Raw genomic sequence first — 21,521 nt, 5'->3', positions numbered from 1 at the left:
TGAACGTGGAGGTGGCTTCTGCCAGCCTCCCTCGTTTCTGGGGAGGATCACAGTCAGCCCCTCGACATGTGCTAAATTAGGAGCCTGATCCTCAGAGGGCAGCTTTTAAGATAGGCAAATAAGCCTCTTTCAGGGAAAGACTGGGGGACGGGCGCTTCTGCCTGCTGTCTCTGTGCTGAGCCCTGAGGGGTTAGCCACAGAGTCCTCAAGAGCTTGTTGAGATTTGTTTCCGATTGTCTTGTTGGTCTCATGGACTCAAGCCCCATTCACTTTCTGAGGTAGGTGTTTCCAGAGGTGTGTCCCTGTTGCAACAAAAATAGAAATGAGGCTTTTCTTTTCTGATAAACGAGGAAAATAAGGAAACAATGAACAGGCTGGGGAAACAACATAAACAGGCCTCAAAGAGTTAAGCAACCTTGGTTATTCTTTAGCTGTTACTGCTAACAAACACTTGTAGCTAGACTTGTCCTTCACCAAGCTGATTACTCTCTGACTCCATATGAATTATCCTTTGCACGTGGCATTTCTTCTCCCCCTACACTCCCTTGTAGTACTCTTCATTTCAGAAAGAAGTTCACAGGCCGATAACTTCAGGGACACCAGACCGGGTTGCTGAGCCAGCTTTGGCCATGAATTTGCAGAAGAAAAGAAATGCAAGACCTTAATTACTTTGAGTCTTATCACGTACCACAGACCACTATATAGCCCCAGACCACTATATAGCCACAGACCACTATATAGCCCCTGGCTATATAACCTTTCCCTGTTCCCCAGGGAAGGGAGGCACAGTTCTTGAGGCATTAGCCTGCTGTGTCTTCCCCTTTGCCTGGCAGAGAGATAAAAATCCTCTCTATTTCTTTTCCTCCAAATCTCTGTCTCCGTATTGCTATTCGCCATCGGTGCACAGGGAGCCAAGGTTTTTTTTGGCAACATGCTTCAGATGGAAGTCTTAAAATTTGGGGCAGTAAATGTTGGGTTCAAAACCTTTGCTCCTCAGAGAGAAGCTGGGAATTGTGTATATTGCTGTGCCAGGTGTGGGGTTTATTCTGAGAATGTGTCTCAGCCTTTCCTGTCCATTTTGATGTTGGGTTTTTCATGTTTCCTGATATGTAGGAGTCACTCAACTAGTTTCTGGATTTCTTTCAGAGGGAATTATTGCATGTGTAGCTGTAGATTTGGTGCCTCCATGGAAGGAAATGTGTTTAGGAGCCTCCTATGACACCATCCTGAACCAGAACCTGATGTCTATTTTTATTCTTAAATAGAATTTAAGAATTTAATAGAAATTCTTAAAGAATTTCTGAATATATTTCTTTATCCACAGAAATATACCCTGGAGAAAAAATATAAGAGGCTGCTGAGGCTGTTGCTTCTCCCAACCTCTGAACCATAAGAGATTTAACACACAATGGGGCAAGAAGAACCACAAAATAAATGTGAGTACTTTTTCTCCTTTTAGTTTTGAAGAAGCATATTTAATTATGGCTAAGATTTTAAAATATGAATTGATGATAGTTGTAGTTGTGCACATTGAGGATGGTGATGGGGAGGAGGAGATTGAAGAAAGTGAACATGATTTTGGTGAAGAGGAAGGACATCAGTTCAAAGATTTCCAGTAGTAGAAACTTCTTTATGAAATGTAAACTGGGGCAAGAGAGGACACCAAGTATATAAAAAGTAAGATGAAAAGAAAGAGAGTAATTTAGGAAGATTCTTTTAAGGGAAGAGAGAGAAGAAAGATACAGAAAAAACACTGGGGAAACAGTGTACCTGAGGCTCTGACTTTATCTCGTTTTATGTTCTACTCAAGTGACACAAATGGACTTGTATTACAAGAATATTAAAAAATGCTTTTGAGAAGTATACAGAATGAATGCAGAAATATATAATTTTAAAATTAATGTTTGTCACCCCACCCAAACTTCAGTGGGATCACGATGTACAATGGTCCTGAAAATCACATTTTTTTAAACTTTAAAAAAAAAGTAAATTTGTTTATTTATTTATGGCTGTGTTGGGTCTTCGTTCCTGTGTGCGGGCTTTCTCTAGTTGTGGCAAACGCCGGCTACTCTTCGTTGTGGGCCACTGGCTTCTCATTGCAGTGGCTTCTGTTGCAGAGCACAGGCTCTAGGCGCTCAGGCTTCAGTAGTTGTGGCATGCAGGGTCAGTAGTTGTGGCGCACGGGCTTAGTTGCTCCATGGCATAAGGGATCTTCCTGGACCAGGGCTCGAACCCGTGTCCCCTGCATTGGCAGGTGGATTCTTAACCACTGCGCCACCAGGGAAGTCCGAAAATCACATTTTTATGTAATAATATGTTTTGAGGATTTGTTTCTGTCAATACATACATGTATACATGATTATTTTAATTGATATGTAGAATTTCATCATATGAATTCACCATGATTTAGAGTCTCTGCTACTGATGATACACATGCAAGTATTAGGTTCCAGGTGTTTGTTTTTTTTTCTATTTCCAAAATTACTGCAAGAATATCCTGTTATTTCTATAGGCTCGATCTCTAGAATTGAAATTGTGGCAAATGTAATGCATTTAAAATTTGATAAATGTTCCTAAGTTGATCTGTCTGAAAGGCTTTCCACTTTACAGTTTAGCAGTAGCATTTATTTCCTCACTGAATGTTTACTTCCCCTAAGCCTTGCTACACTACATATTTTCAATTTACTTTTAAAAACCTGATATATGAAAAATAATGCCATAATATTTTGGTCTACATTTCTCTGAGCATGCTTTTCGTTAGTTTGTTTAATGGATTTTTGATAATTTCAGCAAATTTCCTGCTCAAATTTTTGCTCAGTTTTCAAATTGATTTTTGAAATTCTTTCTATAGTCTGGATATTAGCCTTGTGACAAGATTTTTCTTCCATGTGTTCCTTGTGTTTTAACATTACTTTTGTTGTATAGAAGCTTTGATTTTTATGTACTCAAGTTATCCATTTGTAATGATTTTTGGGTTTTGAGTCTTGCTTACAAAAAGCCTTTTCCTAATCCGAAAAAACAACAACAAAAATTGTTTACATTTTGTTTATTTATTTATTTATCAGTGAGCTCTAAAATTGATTTATTCAGGGGAACTCTTTAAGCTCTCTTCCAGATCTAAAATATCTTGGATGATCTCATCCTTAGTTTTCTCCTTGGTGGAATTAGCTTCCCTAGTTCTTGTGGCTGAGAAGAAGATGACCTATTTATCCTTCTTTTTATTTTAGTAGAAGGAAGCCAGCATTCCCAGCTGATACCTTGGGCCATTGCTATTTTTTTCACGTCACTTCTAAGTGCCTGTTTTACTGAAAGTTGTGTGGGTAAGTTATTAGCCAAAGTGGAACTCTCCTTGAATTATTTACCCAAACACCATTTATAAAGTTACTCTAAACTTTTTGTTATCATGATTTTCCCCAACATACCAATCCAGAATGCCTTCAGGGGCTTGGATTTAATATTCAGAGCTACATACTTGACCTTATATTCTTTGATGATGCTGCCTTGTGTCAGGGAATGAAAGATGGAATTTAGACCATTTCTATACATGTGAAGGTTGGTGACTGTAGTAAATCATTCCCCATTTTGGACCAGGATTTCAAAGGACTGCATCTTACTAGTAAAGAGTAATCAGCAAAAAACAATTTTCAGATGGACTGTAGTCTGACTTTGAAAAGAAGAACAGCTGGAAGACTTGTTCTTTCTGATATCAAGACATTGTATAAAGTTATTATAGTTAAAGTAATATAGTATAGATACAAGTGTAAACAAATAGACCAGAGGAAAAGAATAGAGAGCTTTGTTACAGATCTTCCATGAACTTTTTATATAAAACAGAAGGGGATAGTGCAGAGTTGTAGGGAAAGGACAGTTTTGTTCAATTAATGTGGTAGAGAACATTGATTATCCATACTTTAAAAACAAAATTGGTCTCCTGCCTTATATCGTACAAAAACCAATGTAAGTTGGATTATCGGCCAAAATGTAAAAAGCAAATTAAAAACACTTTTTAGAAAATACATGGAGACTATATTCATGTCTCTGAGACAGGGAATGATTTCTTAAACAAGTCACCAAATGTGCTAGCCATTAAACAGAGTATCAACAAAGTATACTACATTAAAGTAAGAATTACTGTACAACAAAAATACCACTAAGAGTGAAAACAAAGCCACAGGATGATATTTGTAATGCCTATAATTAATAAAGGATTAGTGTACAGAATATAAAAACAATTCTTTCCAATCAATAGGAGAATACTGACAATACAACAGAAAAATGGGCAAAGTCTTAAATAGGCATTATAAAAAAGAAAAAAATGAAATGCCTAATAAACATATAAAAATATGTTTCACTTCATTAGTTTTCAGGGAAATGCAAATTCAACTCACAATGAGATACCATTGCAAACATTCGAGGATGGCAATAAATAAAGTCTGGCAATAGCAATTATTGATGACCTAGACCTTCAATGAATTGCTGCTGGTGGGAGTGTACAACAGTATAACTGCTTTGGAAAAGGTTGCCGCTATCATAGTTGACAATACATATATCCTATTACCAGCGACTGCACTCCTAGGTGTATACCCAACAGAAATGCATGCTTATGTGCTCTAGGATGCATGGTCAAAAATGCTCAGAGCAACATAGTTTACGCTAGTCAAACACTGGAAACAAGGCAAATATCTACCAGAAGAAGAATAGATAAATACATTTTAGTTCATTAAGATAATAGATCACTTTACGGCAATGAAAATTGATGAATCATGGTTGCATGAAACAACATAGATAAATTTCAGAAACAATGTTGAACAGAAGACAGAACCAAAAGAATAAGTTTTGTATGGTTTCATTTATATAAAGTTCAAAAGCAGGCAAATCTGATCTGTATGGTTTAGGGATATGTTGTTAAGTGGTAAAATTGTGAAACAAAGCACAAAGTGATTACTTTAAAAGCCATGGCATTTTACTTTTTGTGTTCTGTGTGCCTGGTGTCCTTCTTTAAAAACATAAATCCAACTATAAAAATAACATTAAATGTGAATAGATTAAACATCCAGTCATAAGACGGAGATTTTTAGTCTGGATATTTTTTTTAAAAAGCAGGCAAACAAACAAAAACAAGCCAGATAACAAAGGCATTACACCTTTTAAGTACGAAGAAAGAAAGTCTACAATTCTATATCCAGTGAAAATATCCTTCAAAAATGTAAGCAAAATAATTTTCGGGCCAAAAAAAGCTGAGAGACTTCACCAGCAAAACTGCATTCTGTTAAAGAAAGCTCTTCATGTGGAAGGAAATTAATACCAGATGGAAAATTGATTCTTTTAAAGAAAGGAATAAAGATTGTCAGAAACGGTAAATATGTGGGCAAACATAGAAGATATTTTTATTCATTTAAAAATTTTAAAAATTAATTGACAATTTAAAACAAAAACAATAAAAATGTATTTCAGGGTTTATAACATGCGTAGATGCAAAATGTATAACAATAAGAACACAGATGTTGGAAGGGGGTAACTGAAATATACCTTTTGAAGATTTTAATTTAAACATGAACTAGAATAAAAGTATTTGAAGTTTAGCTGTGAAAAAAAAAAGAAAACCATTGTATGAAAAAACCATTGCATGATTACCTTTAGGAAAAATGGAGGGAGCTGCGTTTGGGATGTGAAGGCCACCTGGGGTGTTGGTAATGTTGTGTCTCTTGAGCTGGGTAGTTGTCCTGGAATGTTCACTTTACAATAATTTGATAAACTGCACATTTATGTTTTTCACTTCTTTAGATTTGGTTATATTTCAAAGTGAAAATATTGAAAAGATTAATGTGTAAGGCTCATAGGACTTTGCAGAACTATCCCAGTATTCACCAAAAATCTCCACTCTAACACAAATCTTGATAGAAAAATATGCTTAAAAGCACATGCACATAAAGGTTTGCAAAACTACCCCCCAAAAGCACAAAATGGACACTATGATAATAAAAATATTAATTTTCAACAATTCCTTTCAACGAATTCACCTGGAGCTGGAACTGCATAGGAAGAATAGAGAAGGTGGGGCTCTTAACCATTAGGGTAAGAGAAAGGTTAGAGCAGTCAGCTCCCACTTCTGTAAGTAAGTAGTCATATAGGAAAAAGAAACTTAAGTGTTTTTCCTCCTTCACAGTGACTCAACACAACTTTCTATGCTGTAAGAAAGGAATGGGGGTGTTAGGGCTCCCAAAGCACCACCCAAAGCTGACATGCTTCAGAGAGAAACCAGAATGGAAAGGTATGGATAGCAGAGAGCATAAGACAATTTCCTTTTTATTTCCATTCAAATTCATAACCTGATTTAAAGCATATCATTTATACGCTATGATATAGAGAGATTAAAAGAGCATAAGATGAAGATCTGGCACAAGAGTGAACATCAGTAAATTGAGATAGAATTATTTCTCATGACTGTAATCCATTGAATAACTAACCAGAGAATATGAACAACACATTTATGAGCCATTTTTGGCATTCAAAACTTAACATTTTCTTTTGATTCAGACATATAAGGACTGTTTCCTCCTAGAATATATAGTTTTGCCAAAGGGTCTTTGTCTCTTTTATTCTGGAATTTGTAAAGGCTCATTTGGGTGAAAGGGAGGAAATACATGAGCGTTTTAGCAGGTTCTTTGCCTCCTTCAGATAAAATGTCCTGCAAAAACCTTTGCTATGAAAACACTCTAAATATGGTCGTAAATAGATGTAGAGATATTGAAAGACGATCATGTCTTCTAAGAGAAGACCTTGTAATTTTCTCATAGTCATTATGTAATTCAGATATTTTTGTTTAGAAGGTAATTAGAAATGTAATTTTCAGGATTTTTAAAAAGGGAGGGACAGAATGACTTCGGTAATCCTGGTATTATTCTCATAAATGTTAGTTGGATATTAGGTAGTGAAATAGTTATGCAATCTGTTACAGATGGCATGCATGTTGTAACTAATTTTCCTTTCAATCTTCACACGAGGGGGCACCTGGAATTGCTGTCTTGTGGGCTGGAGAGTGTTCCAGTCCAATTGCTATTTTCCTTTTAATGACAACAAGACGTGGGCTCAGAGTGAAAGCCACTGTATGGGGATGGGGGCTCATTGGGCCACCATCAGCACAGAAGCTGAGCAGGTATGTTGAGAGGCTTACATAAGTTTCTCTGCTGGTCTGAATCTCTTTGCAGAGAAAGAGGAATTTCTATGCTCTGCTATACCTCTGTGCCTTTGCGTCATCTCTTCCAACTGCCTGGAAAGACTTTTCTTCCTCTCTCATTTTTCTTCACATGGCCAACTTCTTCTGGTCTTCCCAGATTTGATTCATGTGTTATTTTCTACAGAAAACTACCCTGACCACCTTCTCTGCTCCATCCTTCCTATTCTAGTTTGGAGATACTTCCGTGGTACTTTGTGCATCGTGTGACCATGGCACTTAACTTCAGTGTTCCAATGAGTCCTACTTTGTAGAGGGCTGGAGCCATACCTTAAGCATCTTTGCATCTCCAATGACCTGTGCAGTGCTAGGCACACTTAGATAGGTCCTGATAAATATTTCATGAGTAAGTAAATGAATGAAGGGTTAATCAGGATTGAAATAGCTTCTCAGAATAGAGCACAGGAAAAATAATTCAGAAGTATGATTGTCATTCTAAAAAAAAAAAAATCTCAAGGTAAATTCAATTTGAACTGAAATTTATTTCCTCATGTGATATATTTCCATATATGTGCGATACCATGACTCAGATTCTATTCTTGGTTAGCAGGGTTTCCTGGAGGATTCTGTTTCCATGGCTTTGCAACTATAGGTTCACCAACTCCTGAATAAAATGGAGTTTAATGAAATACACAAACAATTAATGAAGGCAATTTTAAAAATAAAAGTTCCTAGAAATCTAATCTTATTAAGCACTGTGCTAAGTGATTTGCAAGTTGATCTCACTTAATCTTCACAGTGACTCTATGAAATAGTGCAGTCGTCCCTTTTGGAGTTGAGAAAACTGGGATTTGGTGAAATTAACGCACTTGCTAACATTATGGAATAAATGCCAGAGGCGGGATGTGAAAACAGATCTGATGCCAATGCTTTTGTGCTTAACTAGTAATTTATTTGACTTCTTTCCTCTGTTCCTAACATAACAGCTATCACCTGATAAAGGCAAATATACTTATAAAAATTCACATTTTTATGCAGAACGTTATCACTCAATTTTTGGATAGACGATTTTCATATTTCCTGGGACTTGCAGATGAGAACCTCGAAGGCCAGTGGCATTGGGTGGACAAGACACCATTTAACCCACAGATGGTGTGAGTATACTGACTGGGGCAAAAGAACTTTATAGGCAAAGGTGAGAAGAAGACAGCAAGCAGAATTCACTTTGGGGTGGAGTATACCAATGTAAAAAACTTACTCGGAATAGAGCATTGTGTGTTGAGTAACCTCTATACTACTAGACTACTATGCTTGTGTTGGACCGTGCAGCTGTAAATGTTTCACTAGGAGGATTTTCTCTGCCTTGTCCTCTGACCTCTACCATACACACCCAACATGTATAGACACACACACACACACACACACACACACACACACTTCAGATTCTGGCATGAGGGTGAACCCAACAATTACCAGAAAGAAAAATGTGTTGTCTTTGTTAATGACAAAGACAAATGGGCCTGGAATGATTTTCCTTGTGACTTTAAGACAAGTAGGATTTGTAAGATACCTGGATACCTTCAACAAGAAGGTAAGATTAACCACTTAATAAGATACCTTTGTATTTGTAAGATACATTTGTAAGATACATTCTTGTTGAAGGTGTCTTACATTTGTAAGACACCTTCAACAAGAAGCCTAGGAAGGGGTCCCTGTTATGAGGACAGAAAAGAAGAACCAGTTAGACTAGGGAAGAATGTACATGCATCGTGGGAACAGAGAAAACATTCTCAGTCATAGAACATTTTCAGTCATGATGGCCTTACTTATTTTTGTTTAATTCATTAAAGATAATGTGTTTTTGTGTAGTGTTTTGGTGGAAAAAAATCATATTTTTCTGTGAGAATCAATTTTCATTAACTTTGCTTTCTTGATAGTATTTCAAGGTATTTACTTTTCAGTCAGTGTGTATTGATTAACATATCTAAGAGTGGCTTGAATGGTGAAATCTATAAGTCATTGTTTCCTCTGCTCCAATTCTTAGCTCTTAAAGTTCAAAGGTGGGATATTACTACCGGTAGTGGTGTATCATTGTTTTTAACCCAAATATCACAAACTCTTTAAAGTTTTTAAGCAACATTTTTATGGTCTGATGCTTCATTTTCAGACTTCTTAATAGTATGTCATTAGATTGAAATTCCATGAGCAAAATATTTTCTGAATAACAGAATAGAATAGTTAGAATTATGGTATTACCCAGGTAGAAAAAAAAGTCTATTTACCACTTCAAAAATTTACTTCTTACTCCACTTTAAAAGTCTTCCCATAGTGGGGAGTCTCAAGCTGATTTAATTTCTTTTTGAGTGGAAAAGTCCCTTACAGGCCACCTTTACCAAACTCCTTTATTTCTATAGCTGTGGACACAAAACACTTGGGAAGCCAAAGAGCTCACCTTCACATGTCTAGTGTATGACAGAAACAGGACTATGGCCCAGATCTACCTTTCATAGCAAGTGAAATGTGTTCCCTTTGGTATTATGGGAGAGTTACTGGAGGTGCTGTGGCCTCTTGGCTAAAAGGTAATAGTTCTTAATTATTCTTGCAACATTGCATTAGTGTTTCTGTATTTTTAATTTGAATCAGAAAAAAATTATATTTTCAATCCATTTATGTAAATTGTTAGCATGCTTCTTTAGAGCTATAAATCTGCAGTTCAAACTAGCAAGGAAATCATGGCTTTAACAACCTGAAGTTATGCGTTTGCGATGTGTGTAGTTTTAATTGTGAAGCAGTCATATCCAACATCAACAAAATAGGGCTGTCTTCTTACATATTTTCATTTTGCTGATGTTTCCTGCATCCGAGCTAAAAAATTTCAAGCGACAGCTTTTTAACCTAACTTCCTTACCACTATTTTTAAAAACAGTATTTATTCTGTAAATTAGTGATTTTGTAAGTTTGGAATATTAGTGTTTGATTGATTGATTGATTGTGTGTGTGTTTGTGTGCGTCTGTGTTTAAAGCTGATACTTTTAACTGAAATAGCACCAAGTGACTTTAACTGTGTTAGCCATAAATTACATAGCACAAATCTACAAAACTTGTTGAAGTAAATTTATGTAAATGATAATAGGCTTGTATAGTTAATATTATCCATTTTTCATTCGTATAAAATTGTTTTTAAAGATTCAGTTGTCAATAAAATATGACCTGGTTGTGGTTTTATACATCTGTGTCTACATCTGTACCTCTAATCTATTTCTCCCGATGCTGATCATTTTTCATTCCTTTCATGGCTAACATCACAGACCAAGTTACCATCTCTCTTACCTGGATTATTGCAATGGCCTTCTGATTATTCTCCCTGTTTCCACACTTGGCCCCTTTCAGTCTATTCTCAACTCTCATGGCACCTCTCCTAGTCTTCACAATTTCTTTAAGACAGCTGATAGTAATTTTATAAAAATAATTGCCTATTTCTTTAGGACATTGCAATAGTCCTAGAACTTTGAAACACTTAAAAAATCTAAACACTTTTTATCTTTGAAAATGTAATGTATGTGTGCATTAAAAAGGCAAACATTAAAAAACATTAATAAAAGTATAAGGTGAATCTCTCTTCCACCCTGAACCCCTAAATGTCTCTTCAAAGTAACTATGATTATCGGTTTCTTATATGTATATCTACATATGTTTATATCTCCACCCATGCATCCACACAGGCACATGCAAAAGCTACCTAACTATGCCCCATCCAATGAATGATTTTAGGGCTGTATTGTTGAGAAAGGAAAAGGGGGGTGGGAAGAGGAAGAAACAGGAGAGCAAGAAGAACATTTTACTTGATTCCTTATCATTTTTCTTTTAGGGATCCTTCAGGAAAAAAATTTTTGTGGTAATCTATAAGGCCTATAAAATTCTTGAAGTTCAAGAATTCTTAAATTTCACCTCAATTTTTTTATTCATTAAATTCAAGTAAAATTAAATTTAATGTTTTATAAGACTCATCTGTTGTATGATTTCTAACTATCTATATCAACTTGGGATTTGAATTTTTTTCACTTTCAACTTTATACAATTGTGCTCTGTAGGAATTTTTAATAATAAATATGTATCATTTTTATAAGATGTAGTACAGTGATTTTTCTTTTTTAAAAAATTAGGGACCCCAATGGCAATAGTATTTAAGTCGTAACAGTTGTTTATTTGGGGAATATGGTCTTGGGAATATGAATGATTAATTACTCTTTATTTTTTGCAACTTTTTGGGTTTTCTGGTGCCTAAGTATTTATGTAGTCCTATAAAGTACGATATTTAAAAACAGTTTCAATTGGATGATTTCCTTCTCAAAGAAGAATTTTCCTATATATAATTTAGGTTCTAATGATCTTTACTTTAGCAAATAAACCCTTAACAATTGTTTCTTTTCTTGCCAAGCTTTGAAGACAGAGTTAGTTGTATAACTTAAATTATAAATGGTGAAATAATATATATTAATATTTTTATATGTCTTTCAATATTGATATAAAAGGTAAGATAATTATAGCCACCTTAAGTACAACAACAATGAACAAAAAAATTTCCATATGTTTTTCAATGTTTCCTCATTGATGTTTATGAGATGAAAAAAAGAAATTAGAAAGTTGAAGATATTTTTATTGGATTACTTTCAGGTTGAATGACTTTTGTTTTAAAGGCATATTGATTTCAAAACCACAGATTGTCACTTATGCCTAAGAGAAATAAATGTTTGTAAAGAAAGCTAATATATTATATTCAATGATTACGCGTTAATTCCAATGATTTCAAGGGTCTCTTTATGGTGCTGTGTGCAAGAAACATGGTTATAAAAGTTGCCATGTTATTTATGTATTCTTGAATAATCTTGTCAGTATTGATAGAATATTATGCAATAAATGGATAGGCTTGAGACAGGAAAGTGTCAAGTTGACTGTTCTCTTAGAATAATATGACTATTGGACTCTGGTTCTGGCTGAGCAATAGATACAAATTTGGGTGCGATCCAGTTAGTCAATGGAAGAGAATAGAGAGGAAATGGAGTTCCTGGGATGAGTAGACTGGATGACAGTCTCTTTGGAGCTGAAGGTTAGCATGATCTTTCTAAGAAGGTGCACTAATGCCTTTGGCCGGAAAGTCCACACCAGTCTTTTAAGCAGGAATACGTTTCATGACTTGAAGAAGTTTCCTACTTATTATATAGGAGAACATAGGGAGGAGATATGCTTAGGTAGGGAGTGAAAAACAGGATGAAACTGAGAAGAGAAGACAGACTTTTCAGGAACTAAAAAGAAGACATGACACAAAGCCTGATTTCGAATTGTTCAAGGCACTTTCCAAAATCCTCTTCTTTGCTGGATTTGGTGCTTGTTCTGTGTCCCTGTATTTTCTAACAAATACTCATAACTGAAGCAAATGTACCAAAAGGAGAAAGGAATACTCCTTTTTTTTTTTCCCCCCACAACACTGCTAGAGAAGCTTGGTAAATTCTGAGAAATCCCGAGATTGATGTAGAGAAAAATGCACTTCTGTCAATATCATGAATTATAACATTCAAAACGATGTATTTTTATTTACATCAAAGCAACAAACACTTATGAAGTCCTTATAAAGCGCAATGCACACTTTTCTTATGTTAGAGTTGTGCAGCTGTGATTATCGCTTGTTCCTTCTCATTTATACGTTTACGTTGTGCCTTCTGTCTTGGAGATTTTTCTCTATTCAACAATTTCTTTCTGGCATTTCACAAATCCGAAACATATTGAAGAAACAGGGCATATCATTCCAATTTTGCCTTGGATTTGAAGAGTCTCTTATGGTGGCACAGTCCTCCACTGTAACTATGTTGTTGGGCTCTCCTTTATCCCAGAAGCTGAAAGAGAGAGACATGGGAGATTTACAAGAGGTAAAGTGACCTGTAAACTAGGCAAATTACATTTGTGTTATTTAACTTCACAACAATTTTGTGAGGCAGGGATTATAATCTCTTATTGATAAAGAAAAGGGATCTCAGAAAAGCTAAACCATTTCTCTAAGTCACAGAGTTTGTGAACAGTGAAGTTAAACTGGATCTTTCTGACTTTCTGTTCTGCTATGATCTCTCATGGCTTTAGACCCAGAATGAAATGTTATGGGAAGGATTGATATCCTGATGGATTTGTTTCCTTCATACTCATATCTCATATCATGTTTGTTCCCTTTATTCTACAGAGTTTGTATTAACTGAGGCGCATACTTCGGTCATGTTACAGTGCTATAGTGAAACAATGTTTTAAAGGATCAGAGCATCCTACTTTTACTCCATAAGAATCTGTTGTCTTTCTCAAATCACTGTTTTTGTCTCATTGACTGCAGTTTGTGGGCATAAGACTCAGATCCTTGTACTTCTCTTTTCTGTCTTCTACATCAGCTCTTTCCCTTCTTGCATCTAATATCACCAAGAATGGACTTGAATATACCTTCTGGACCAAAAGGAAGTTCTGAAGACTCTCCTCCACGGTGGTCTAACTTTACAATTTGGGCTAGTGTTATAATTCTACTACAGGAAGGAAATTACCTCAGAGACTTTGTGAAAGGTGTACCATCTACCCATTGCCACTGACCCTCAGTCACCTGGTCCGTCAGTCCAATATAAAACTCTTTCCTTTTAGGTTTCATATTGTAAAGGAATTCCTATGGAAGATACACACAAAATATGAGGAGATCAATTATTCTAATTCTGAACAAATGTTGAACATAATTGTTATTAAAAGAAATAAAGTAGGATCTAGACTAGAGATGACAGAAAAATGGGCCTGAAATGGTAGGATCATAGAGGATTACCTCCTGATTTGTTTATTGTGGTAAAACATACATAACATAAAATTAAACCAATGAAAAAGAACCTTCAACAGAGAAGGAGGTTCTCAGTAACACAGTCAAAATTTATCTACTGTTATTGGTAGCACAAAACATTACAAATCATAGCTTAAAGATAATGGATATTTTGCTTGCCCTCTTTCACATGTTTATAAACATACTGGTCATTCTAAAATGAAGTCCCAACCCTCTTTTTTCCTGCCTTACTAATCAAGGAACTGAACATGGAAGTTCCTTTTTTTCTAGTTTCTTCTAGTAATGAAAATAAAGTTGGTATTGACTTACAGAAATGGTAAGAACAGCATATATTTCAGTAAATTCACTTAACAAATAGTAACTGTGGGCCAAATACAGTACACAGGTATGGAAAAAGGGATGTGTCCTGTGAAGGGTGTTTCACTGGCACTGGAGGAAGTGTACTCCATCTACCTGCTCCTCCTGCATGTTGATAACCACCAGATGAGCTCCCATGCTCGAGCAGTTTTTTGAGCTTGCTGACCAGGTCATGGTGTTAGTAGAAAAGAAATAGCAGCTGGATTGAAAATGTACCCAGTTCAATGGACAGCAATTCTTGACTGAACCTAGAAGGAGAGAAGTTTCTGTGAGAGTTCTCTCAGAACTGGGTAAGTTACAGAACTGGGTAAGATAACAGAAACCTTCCTCTGGGCCCATAAAGTTCCTCATTTATTGTCCGAAGCCTTGGAACCCCTCAGTTATGCTACTGACATGGAACCCTGTTATCTGTTCTTAGACTTCCAAGTTCAGAGAAAAATTATGCATTTTATCTGAGTGACCTCTAAGCAATCACCTCTCATGTTGCCCAATGTACCCTCCACAGAATCTCCAAACTGGTTGTCCAGATGGGCTACAGTTCTTAGACTTACAGAATTTAAGTCTTTGAAGTTTAAGGGAACCCTCCTGCACTGTTGGTGAGAATGTAAATTGATACAATCACTATGGAAAACAGTATGGAGGTTCCTTAAAAAGCTAAAAATAGAACTACCATATGACCCAGCAATCCCACTACTGGGCATATACCCTGAAAAAACCATAAATCAAAAAGAGACATGTACCACAATGTTCATTGCAGCTCTATTTACAATAGCCAGGACATGGAAGCAACCTAAGTGTCCATCAACAGATGAATGGATAAAGAAGATGTGGCACATATATACAATGGAATATTACTCAGCCATAAAAGGAAACGAAATTGAGTTATTTGTAGTGAGATGGATGGACCTAGAGTCTGTCATACAGAGTGAAGTAAGTCAGAAAGAGAAAAACAAATACTGTATTCTAATGCATATATATGGAATCTAAAAAAAAAAAAGGTACTGATGAACCTAGTTGCAGGGCAGGAATAAAGATGTAGACATGGAGAATGGCCTATGAGGACACGGGGTGGGAGGGGGAAGCTGGGCGAAGTGAGAGTAACATCGACATATATACACTACTGAATGTAAACTAGTTAGCTAGGGGGAAGCAGCAGCATAGCACAGGGAGATCAGCTCGGTGCTTTGTGACCACCTAGAGGGGTGGGATAGGGAGGGTGGGAGGGAGATGCAAGAGGGAGGGGATATGGAGACATATGTATGCATTGGCTGATTCACTTTGGTGTACAACAGAAACTAACACAGTATTGTGAAGTAATTATACTCCAATAAAGATCTAGTAAAAAAATTAAAAATAAATAAATAAATAAATAAATAGTACAGTCTCTCTCAATTTAATGGTGAGGAAATTATAGCCCAGAGAAGGAAGTCATTTTCTATTGTCATGTAGCATTTTGCTAAGACTTGGATCAGGAATATATGGAAGAGTATAGGCAGCATACTTCTGGGATATTTCCAGATTTCCTACTCCATGCATTTTTTTCTCCTTCACCTCATTTTGGAAGCAGGTGATGAATGAAAACAAAAAGTGCACTTCTGGGAATAACACCTTCCACTTCTAGATTGACTCTTCAGACGTACACCTCAAATTTATTCTAAAAGTTTGTTATAATGTCTGCAAAGTGTCCTGCCCCAATGCTAATTGCACTTCCAAAGTTTTATTCCTGTCCTCTTACCAACTCCTCATTATTCTCTGAGTACAGGCAAGATTTTGCGTTTTGCTTTTAAAAAACAGACCTAACTCGACTACTTTGTTTATCCCCAAATCAATCTAGAAGCCAGAAAATGTTGATGTGTAAATTTAGCTGTTCAAATTTGAGGACTATTATACCTAATCCATCATTATAGCAGGAGAACTCCGTGAAATTCTCAGGTGGCTGGAACTTTTTCTCATCACAGAGCTGAAAGGTGTGATATGTCACTGTAACGAAAGGGGCACAGTTAATGTTCATTACTCTTGATAAAAATACATTTTATCATCTCTGTAGTTATAAAAGTACCAATAATTATGATATTTCCTTACTATCTACTTTTCCTTCAGCATGGAGAGGAACCGAGGTTTACTTACTCAAAGAAAGAAGGGAGAATTCACATTTCATGGTTTTCCTGATTTATGAAAATAAACGTAATTTTTTTCAGGCCCAAAGACCCAAAGAAAACAAATCTGTTTGCGCTCTCTCTTATGCCAAGTCTAACTTCTCAAACCTTCCTTCCAAGAACTGATTTGTTGTGCCTCTGGCTAGGAGCTCAGAGCAGGGTTACACTAATGACAAGGGTACAGGGGTGTGGGTGGGGGACTCAGGGCCACTAAGGAGATAAAATATGTGTACCATGAAAAATGTGTCACAGGTCACTGAAATTTGGTAACAGTTTTATACTGGGTGGGGTTTCTGGCTTGAGATAAATAGGGGGAAAATTGGAATAGAAATACCCTTTGTGGGAGAAGAGAACTCACAGGCAGCAAGGAAGAATTCACTCCTAATATGCACCAGGGAGCTTGAATTTGACCTTCAGAACTCACCAACACATCTGGTGATAAAACAGGCACTCAGTAGCAGTATGCAGAGCCCAGCAACGGTCCATAAGAACACTTGGGAAGAGAAGCATTCTCTTTCTGGAGAAAGACATAGACATGGTCAATCTTCCCTTAAAATCTACAAAAGAGATATAAGAAATTCCTATTACTCTGCTTATCTCCTTCCAATTGCATTGTCTATATTGAGTAATTCTCAAACTTCAGCATGCATCAGAATCATTGGGAGGGCTTGTTAAAACACAGATTGTGGGGCTTCACCTCCAGAGCTAAAAATTCAGTAGAGCTGGTATGGAACCAACAAGTTCCCAGGAGCTGAGGATGCTGCTGGCCTGGGGACCACACTTATACAACCACTGGAGTACTTCATTACTAACTTTAAGACTCTGACTCATAGACTTGGATAGATGTGCAATTTTTCCTTTCTAACTCTCCCAGATTTCTCCTCTTCTTTCCCTATCTTTCTCTCTCTCTTTCTCCCTCTCACTCTTCCCTGATTTTCTTGTCTCTCTCCTGCTCTCCTCTTTTCAGTGTCTCCTTTTCCAAGTCCTGTGTAAGTCAGTCAGATAAAACATTGATGATCTAGTAGTTCCTCTCCTCCTCCCTCCCAACACACATTTTACCTACAAGGAGAGGGAGTTGCAGAGATGTGAAGTGACTTGCCCAGTGGGACACAATGAACTATGGAAAGGGCAGCTCTCCCTAAACTCAATCTCCAGCAATCCAATGTAACGTCTAGTCTTCTAACCATCCTCTTTTACTTTCTTTCATTCTCTGTCTCTCCTCTTTTACTCTACTGGATATTTTCTATTGTCCTATCCCCAACATATTTAACATCTCTTCCACAAAAAGATCTATGAAAGAAATGGGATAGTTGCAAATTTTACCTGTGCTTTGTGATGCAGATGATTTGGATGAATCCATTCTTTCTCTTTCTGTCTCTCCCTCCTCCTCTCCGTCTCTCTCCTCAGTTTCTAAGTATAAGAGTGTTTTGTTGATAAGATTCAAAGAAAAAGAATCTTTAAGGATGATTACTTTAACTGTGTTTTAGGAAGCTCAACCCTAAGACTTCAGAAAATTAACTTGCTCTGTGGCTGTGTGTTTAAGTCAGGATTTCCTTTATTGCATAAGGAGGACAAGGGAGTTTATTGGGCAGCAAGTCAGTCTCCTCATTCCAGGAAACAACAAGATGGGGAAATGATAACATTTTAAGTACCAACAAAACAGACTGACCTTGGGGAGATATGAGGGGCTTAAAAACTATTGTTTTATTTTGGTTGATAAAATTTTTCTGCTTTCTTCCAGACTTAACTCATCCCTAAATTTTTCCTTGACACCTGTGGAGCTTGCCTCTGCACTCCCAATTTCACTTTGATCTTTTTTTTTAAAATTTTTATTGGAGTCTAGTTGATTTACAATGTTGTGTTAATTTCAGGTGTACGGCAAAGTGAATCAGTTATACATATACATATATCCACTCTTTTTTTTTTTTTTTAAGATTCTTTTCCCATATAGGCCATTACAGAGTATTGAGTAGAGTTCCCTGTGCTATACAGCAGGTTCTTATTCGTTATCTATTTTATATATAGCAGTGTGTATATGTCAATCCCAATCTCCCAATTTATCTCTCTTCCCACTTATCCCCTGATAACCATAACTTTGTTTTCTACATTTGTGACTCTACTTCTGCTTTGTAAATAAGTTCGTTTGTACCCTGTTTTTTAGATTCCGCATATAAGTGATATCATATGATATTTGTCTTTCTGTGTCTGACTTACTTCACTCGGTATAACAATCTCTACGTCTATCCAGGTTGCTGCAAATGGTATTATTTTGTTCTTTTTTATGTCTGAGTAATACTCCATTGTATATATGTACCACATCTTCTTTACCTATTCCTCTGTCGATGGACATTTAGGTTGCTTCCATGTCCTGACTATTGTAATTAGTGCTGCAATGAACATTGGGGTGCATGTATCTTTTTGAATTATGGTTTTCTCAGGGTATATGCCCAGGAGTGGGATTGCTGGGTCATATGGTAGTTCTGTTTTTAGTTTTTTATTCACTTTGATCTTTACTTTTACACATTCGTTAACTGAGAAGGAGACACACCATTTGGCACAGAGCTGGGCACATAGTATATGTATTTATACCTTAGCGAGGTGAATTTCTTTTCATCTGTCATGTTTTTCCTTTCTCTTTCATTTGCAGGTCTTAAACAGTCTATTATTGTGGATTTATATGTCTTTTTATCAAGTGATGACCACTAGGCTATTTTACAGGTCCAACTCAGTTGAACAGCCTCCTGTAGCATGAATACATACTTTGAAACTCAGCTCAATTTCTTACATCATAACACAGCTTCTGAGGCTTTGGAGGCTCAGTAGGAAGTTTAATTCTATTGTTCTGGATTATTTGGGGGGTTTTGTTTTATACTGTAGCCTATTTTTCCTAATGGGAAAAATGAATTTGAATGTCAGAAGAAGCAATTTCCATTAGACATTAGAATATAGTGCCTTTCTGGAAGATTAGCTGGATATAGTAATGTCCCATTACTATAAAATACTTAAGAATAAGATCAACTGGTCTCAGTTGATTTAAATTCACGTTAGTTTCATATATACATATTTATATAATATTTAAATTCACGTTAGTTTTATATATATATAAAAATATATAAAACCTGGTAATCCCCACACCCGATGACTCACAGATTTCCTATGTGTTTGAAAATATCCCTGTTTTCAAAGGGACTTTTTATTGTTTCAGTGTATTGGTCAATTCCCTCTGCATTCTCCATTTAACAGTTACATAGATTAATTAGAGAATGTTTAAAAATTATACACGGCTATATTGTAAACATATGCAATTTAATGTGTACTATCAGCAAATGGCTTTTGACTGGTAAAAAGAGAGAAATTATCTAGTGGGTGAGTTATATGAATTATTAAATGATAAATCACACTGACCACAGTCCATTATTTATTAATTATTATCAATCAACAGGAATCAATATTAATAAACAATTATGCATTAATAATTTAATGAATATATAATTAACTAGATATTAATAATTAATAATCATGTTTTAACCAGCCAAAATATGTATATGATTTTATCCTTTGTTTTATCACTTTTCCCCAAATTATAAAAATAATATTTTTATGGTTAATAATATGAGAAAAATATGACAGGTAAAAGACCTCCCATCTATCCTTAGTACATGCTTGTAAAGTCAATCACAGTCAACAATTTCTTGTATCTACTTTGAGAGATTTTTTAAAGTTTATATATAAGTGCAGTTTCTATATATTGTATATTCATTTTTATGCAGTATTCATTTATTCATTTATTCATTTTTATGCAGATAAGATCATACCGTGCATGCTTTTATGCTTTGAAAATTACTTTTATATTCATCAATGTATTTGGAGTTTATCTTCTTATATCTAATGTTTAAATTTTTCCATAATTTATAGACCAGGAACTTTTGAAGGACATTTAAATCATGTCCAGTTTTTTGTCACTCTAACAAATGAGACGACAACAACTTTACACATATTTGCAGGTGCACAATTTTCTGCTCAGTGATTCATGGCCAAGTGTTAAAATCAATACTTGGCTTGAGCTTTCACAGAATAACATTCTGGGATATAAAAATAAATCTTATATTTTGTCTGAAGGCAATTCTTTTCATTATAATTTAATATTGAAACCTTATTATGTAAATATAACACAAGGACATTATAGTGTAGGAACATTAATTACTCAACAGGGCAGGTGGTATATTACTCTTGTGACCATAATGCCGCAAATTTTCTGTACGAGACAAACACTTCCTCTTCCTTGTGGGGGAGTAGAGAACAAGATATTTTTGGATACTTCACTTTTCTTTAATCCCTTCTTATTCATATTCTTTAACAATAGTGAAACATTCTTCCTTATTAAATATGATTTTTCATGAATTTTTCTCCCTTATGATATTTTGAGGTGGCAAAATTGATATTCTGCTGCTAATTTATCTTTGTAAAATGTGAAAAATTCCCCAACAGAATTCATCTTAAAAGACCTAAATGGAAACTAAGTGTCAAAAATCATTTATTTCATTTTTAAAGATTATTATGTCTAACAGAGGTATTCTGCGAAGATTAGAATTATGATACAATTAATTTCTATTACATTTGTATTACTTTCTCAAATTTTATAAATGTGTGTTTAGTATATTATTTAAATTTTTATGAATGATTTTATTAAAGATATTTCACTTTTTAAATAGTGTATCTACTATCAATGTCCTTATTAACTTTATAATTTTAAAATAACTTTTATAATAAAAGTTTCTATTTAATATTAGTTAATTATTAAATGAAGTTCTTGATATTTAACTTTGTATATAAATTTAGCAGGTTTTTCAAAACCATTACTGTAGCATTTTATTATTGGTAATACACATAGATTTATATTTCATCACACTGAAAAGAGTTTCAACATATAAATCATGTAAAGAGTTTTTTGATTTAATTTACAGGTCAAATGCTTGATTAT

The 21,521-nt window shown here is 35.3% G+C and overlaps 2 protein-coding genes across 2 annotated transcripts; one reads left to right on the top strand and one right to left on the bottom strand.

The window, feature by feature from the left end:
* Window positions 1-1,292: 1,292 nt before the first annotated feature.
* LOC118902004 (C-type lectin domain family 4 member D-like) lies at window positions 1,293-11,369 on the top strand. Its single transcript, XM_036865868.1, has 7 exons — window positions 1,293-1,436; window positions 3,228-3,320; window positions 6,167-6,271; window positions 7,005-7,156; window positions 8,213-8,328; window positions 8,617-8,765; window positions 11,338-11,369. Exons 1-7 carry the CDS (start codon window positions 1,409-1,411, stop codon window positions 11,367-11,369), a joined length of 675 nt encoding a protein of 224 aa, XP_036721763.1. The 5' UTR covers window positions 1,293-1,408.
* A 1,368-nt stretch (window positions 11,370-12,737) lies between these two features.
* On the bottom strand, window positions 12,738-18,025 carry LOC118902671 (C-type lectin domain family 4 member E-like). The gene is made up of 6 exons (XM_036867281.1): window positions 17,864-18,025; window positions 16,965-17,057; window positions 16,275-16,364; window positions 14,481-14,632; window positions 13,750-13,865; window positions 12,738-13,065 (listed from the first exon to the last, which is right to left on the bottom strand). Exons 1-6 carry the CDS (start codon window positions 17,898-17,900, stop codon window positions 12,915-12,917), a joined length of 639 nt encoding a protein of 212 aa, XP_036723176.1. The 5' UTR covers window positions 17,901-18,025; the 3' UTR covers window positions 12,738-12,914.
* Window positions 18,026-21,521: the final 3,496 nt, after the last annotated feature.

Source organism: Balaenoptera musculus, chromosome 10 (assembly GCF_009873245.2).
Source record: "Balaenoptera musculus isolate JJ_BM4_2016_0621 chromosome 10, mBalMus1.pri.v3, whole genome shotgun sequence".
In the NCBI taxonomy this organism is placed as follows: domain Eukaryota; kingdom Metazoa; phylum Chordata; class Mammalia; order Artiodactyla; family Balaenopteridae; genus Balaenoptera; species Balaenoptera musculus.
The sequence above is the reverse complement of the archived record's forward strand: the minus strand, read 5'-3'. Positions and strand labels throughout refer to the sequence as shown.

Excerpts from the sequence above, each read along its gene's own strand:
- LOC118902004 (XM_036865868.1), top strand. The coding sequence starts at position 1,409 with ATGGGGCAAGAAGAACCACAAAATAAAT. Across the intron at positions 6,272-7,004 it reads AGAGAAACCAGAATGGAAAG|GGGGCACCTGGAATTGCTGT; the intron begins GTATGGATAGCA and ends TCTTCACACGAG. Across the intron at positions 8,329-8,616 it reads CCATTTAACCCACAGATGGT|ATTCTGGCATGAGGGTGAAC; the intron begins GTGAGTATACTG and ends CACACACTTCAG.
- LOC118902671 (XM_036867281.1), bottom strand. The coding sequence starts at position 17,900 with ATGGATTCATCCAAATCATCTGCATCACAAAGCACAG. Across the intron at positions 17,058-17,863 it reads ATCTGCATCACAAAGCACAG|AAAGAGAATGCTTCTCTTCC; the intron begins GTAAAATTTGCA and ends GTCTTTCTCCAG. Across the intron at positions 16,365-16,964 it reads TTTTATCACCAGATGTGTTG|TGACATATCACACCTTTCAG; the intron begins GTGAGTTCTGAA and ends CTTTCGTTACAG.